Source organism: Lactuca sativa, chromosome 2 (genome assembly GCF_002870075.4).
Source record: "Lactuca sativa cultivar Salinas chromosome 2, Lsat_Salinas_v11, whole genome shotgun sequence".
Classification (NCBI taxonomy): domain Eukaryota; kingdom Viridiplantae; phylum Streptophyta; class Magnoliopsida; order Asterales; family Asteraceae; genus Lactuca; species Lactuca sativa.
Genome location: NC_056624.2, coordinates 95797670 through 95802074, shown reverse-complemented (window position 1 = coordinate 95802074; position 4405 = coordinate 95797670). Strand labels below are relative to the sequence as shown.

At 33.8% G+C, this 4405-nt stretch overlaps 1 protein-coding gene across 1 annotated transcript; it reads left to right on the top strand.

Moving 5' to 3' along the window:
• The first annotated feature begins 205 nt into the window (after positions 1 to 205).
• LOC111895099 (uncharacterized) lies at positions 206 to 3999 on the top strand. The gene is made up of 10 exons (XM_023891209.3): positions 206 to 438; positions 530 to 601; positions 906 to 998; positions 1412 to 1493; positions 1623 to 1679; positions 1801 to 1865; positions 2193 to 2288; positions 2753 to 2839; positions 2936 to 3016; positions 3220 to 3999. Exons 1-10 carry the CDS (start codon positions 340 to 342, stop codon positions 3688 to 3690), a joined length of 1203 nt encoding a protein of 400 aa, XP_023746977.1. The 5' UTR covers positions 206 to 339; the 3' UTR covers positions 3691 to 3999.
• Positions 4000 to 4405: the final 406 nt, after the last annotated feature.

Sequence of the window (4405 nt, the reverse complement as noted above, 5' to 3'; positions counted from 1 at the left end):
AACATATTTTAAAAAGTGTTTATTCCCATCGCAATAAGCTAATAAGCTAAAAACAATTTATCCAATCACCCCTTAGTCTAAGTTAGCAAAAAATTTAGACCTTGTGAAAAGAAAGAAAAAAAACCAATACCTTTTGTGTCCTTTTGCGGTAGTTATGTGTTTAGAAAAATAAATGTAAAGATAAACAATTTCAAAGTTGAAGAGCTTTTTTCTACAATGGTCTTCCTTTAAATAGCAACGTTCTTCTGTTTCTGGGCTCGGCGGCTACGAGGGGTTTATCGTTTACACAACCATACCAGCTGAAATAGGGTTTACCAGAAAACAAAACACACCGACGTAATGAAAGCCTTAACCTCCAAACAGGTTTTGCAGGAGAATCACACCTCTGATCCTAACGCCGTTACATCTTTTACCTTCACCCACAGAGCTCTATCGGATGTACACACTTCAATCAATACCGCATTTGGCTGATTTTCCATCCATTGCTCTGCTTATGTTTACGTTTTCCATTACTGAAATTTCTTCTTAGGTTTCGTGCTTGGCTGAATTCAGGAAATTGGAGAAACTGGACCTCACCTTTAACAATCTGTCGTCTCTTGAGGTAAGCTATACTCATCCATTTGGACCTAGATGCCAACGCCTTTGATTTTTGAAATCCTAAAATTGATTTTGATTTTTTTTTTTTTTTATATATTTTCTAATGAAAGTTAAATTCAACTACATTAAAACGTACAAGGAGTCCTACAAATTCTGGCGCCTGATAACATTATAATGATCTTCGCAATCAATCACGAACGTGAAAGATACCAGTTCGATCCCAGAATGCACATTTGTTTCTTTTTGATTTTCTTTTATAAGAATGGTCAACGTCAAGTAATGTGGGTTTCATGTAATTGATAAACTAGGGTCTGAAGCCATGTGTGAACCTGAAGTGGTTATCAGTTAAGCAGAACAAGCTTCGAAGCTTAAAAGGGATTGAAGGGTGTGTTCGTCTTACGGTGAGTTGCATTGCATTTGTTTCAATTTTCTGTCAATAAGATTATGATTTTCTTTCCATTCTACTGTTCTGTATTCACACAACGCCTTTGTTCTTGCACAACTCATATAAGTCATCCCTTTATATATCCACAAATCCTCTTCATCTTCTTACAAGCTTGGTTGAATTCAATGGAAATGGAATTCGAGATTCCATTCCATGACATGTTTGGTCGCCGAATAAAATTTTATCATATTTTTTCAAATACCATGCTTGGTGGATTTCACCATTCCTTGAGAGGGTGGAAGGAGTTCATTTCCATTCTTGGTTTCTTATTTAAAGACCAAAATAACCTTAAAATGGTGAACAATAACATACAGAATTGTAATCTAGCAGAAGCAGATGCCTACATTTATAAACTATTTATTGAAGCAGGTACTTAATGCTGGAAGCAACATGCTTCAATCAATGGAGGAGGTCAGCAGTCTTGTGAGGCTACGTGCACTAATCTTGAATGGTAATACAACACCAAATTCTTCTTTGATTACTTACTTTTTTTTTTTTTTTTAAATTTTTTATTTCATGTTGTTTCTATCTATCTATCTCTAGGAGACTAATACAATACACACTTGTTTTTTCTTGGCAGACAATGAGATTGTTTCAATTTGCAGGCTTGATCAGATGAACGAATTAAATACCATAGGTATGATGATAAAGATTGTAGCATTAAAATTTTAGCTAATGATTTTCTGATTTAATTATTGTCGATATAATCAATCCCATTTTAAATCCACCTGATTTCTGCTTGTGTGCCCTGCCTGCAGTCCTTTCAAGGAATCCAATTTCTAAAATTGGTGAAAGTCTAGGCAAGGCTAATTCAATCACAAAAGTAAGTAGCCTTTCTGGATGAGGAGGGCATTTCTGTCCTTTTTGCATGAGATTGAGAATGAATTCCTGTCCCATTTTGTTCCACCTTTCATGGTGGGATTGTGACCAAAAAAAAAAGATGCAAATTTTGTCCCCATTGACATCAGCCCTACTCAAATGTTGGCGAAATTGTTCTGCTTTGTCCTGTGTAACAAACTGGTCCTTAAGAAATAACTTCAATTTAAATATTTTGGGTTCCTAGGATCTCCCTGGATTTAACTTTTTTTTTTTTTTTTTTTTTTTTTAAAATTCTCACTAGTGTTGATTTATGTGTTGACTTTGACTGTAGCTGTCTCTTTCAAACTGCAAAATCCAAGAGATAGATTCTTCAATCAAGTATTGTATGGAGTTGAGAGAGCTCAGGCTTGCACACAATGAGATCAGAGTATGTCATCTTGCATTTCCTACATCCCAATTAATAAACATTATTACTTATAGGTTCTACTGTTTCTTTCCTTTTTTATTTTAGAGTAAATTACTGAATGGTCCCTATGGTTTGGTCAAAATTACACATTTGGTCTCTAACTTTTTTTTTGCACTCGGATCGTCCCTGTGGTTTGATTTTGTTGTGTTTTTCGTCCCTTACATACATAAAGTTAGGGACCAAACATGCAATTTTGACCAAACCATAGGGACCATTTCAGTAATTTACTCTTTATTTTAACTAGATGTAATCTGGTAAGTTAGTTATGTACAAAACTGTTTCTTTTTTACTTAATGCAGGAAGAACGACTTAACTCCTATTAGTTTGTTTTTTTTAACAAATAATGATTAATCCATACAACAGTTTATGCATTCTGTTTCAGTTATAGATTGGTGATATAGTTATACTGATTTTGTTTGTGTCAGGCTCTCCCTAGTGAGTTGGGTCGGAATACAAAAATCCAAAATTTGGATTTGGGAAACAACCTGATCACGAGGTGGTCAGATCTTAAGGTTACAAATTATTGAAGCTCTTTTTTTTTTTTTTTTTTTTGGTTTTCTAATTTACTTGTGAAGTTAATGGGTAAGAGCTTCATTTTGGAATCACAGATACTTTCTTCATTCACAAACCTGAAAAACCTGAACCTAGTTGGGAATCCGGTTGCAGAGAAGGATGTGTTAACCAAAAAGGTAACATACTTTCTTCATTGTAATGCCACTGCACTTACTACCTCTTTAGAGATTAGTATAAATTTTTTTTCCTTCCATTTCATATGTAATGTAAAAAAAACTAAGACATGAAGTTTAAATAAAATGTGAAGAATGATATTTCTAGTTTTCTTATTGTTTTTCCAAGAAGGGAAGAGAAATAAATTATCTAGTAATTAATACAGATAAAGAATCTGGTCCCAAGCTTACACATATTCAACGGCAGACCAATCGATAAAGTCATTAAGAACGCAACGGAGGATAATCATTCAGTAGTTGATGCGAAAACGGGACAAAAGATGAAAAAACACAAGCAGCCAGATAAGCCCACAAACAAAGACAAGGACGAAAATACCCTTTCAACGGATCCCAAATCAAAGCGCAAATCAAGGGACTCCAAGGACAAATCCGTCATTGACACCGGGGATGCAGCGAAAGTACGTCATGATGATGCTGATGAGATGGTGTACATTGATGCTACTGAGAAGAAAGAAATTAGAAATGAAAAGAGAGAGGATGATGATGATGATGATGTGGCGGTGGGAAAGAAAAAAAAGAAAGTTAAGAAGAGCAAAGCTAGCGGTTCTTTGGCGGTGCAGTTGTTGACCCCGGAGCCTGAAGTTGGGTTAGGCGGGCCCTCCGCATGGGATCTCTGAGTATCATTATACACGTATGTATAAGGTTGGCTTACATCTTTCATTGATTTTTTTTCTTCTACGTATCGATTCACTTTTTAAGTTGTAAAATTAGTCTTGTCCTTCTGCAAAGCCTTTTTTTTCTAATCCTGAGGCATTCAGTCTTGGCCTTTGCTGGTTGTAATGTTGTGTTTAGTTTTGCGGCTTCTTGATTTTGGTGTAGTGTTTATGATTTCTTGCTCGAGTAAATTGCAGGAAATAGCAACATAGTCTAATGTACTTTATTTTTTTTACTTATAGCAGCAATATACTTGCATTTCCTTACACAAATTATAGCAAATATATAAGGTTTAGCAAAATATATTTTATAATAACTTCATACTTTATTTCTTTTGACCATAAGGTTTAGCAATATACTTTATTCTTTTTCTTTTGATAATAGCAACTAGATTATGACCCGTGTTAAAACACGAGAGAATGCATAAATAAAATACAAATATATATATAGATACTGCAAAATAATTATAAAAAAATCAGAGTTATTGGTATTATTGAAATGTTTAGAAAATACACTGAAATCGGTAAAAATATAGTCATTGAAAGTCTTCTTTGTAGACAATATTTTTTTGTTTTATTAGTTGAATCAAATTTCTTGTCACATATGACAATGTACTTTCAAAATACATTGTTATTTTATGGTTATATTGCGAAATATAATTGTTTATTTAAAAAAAAT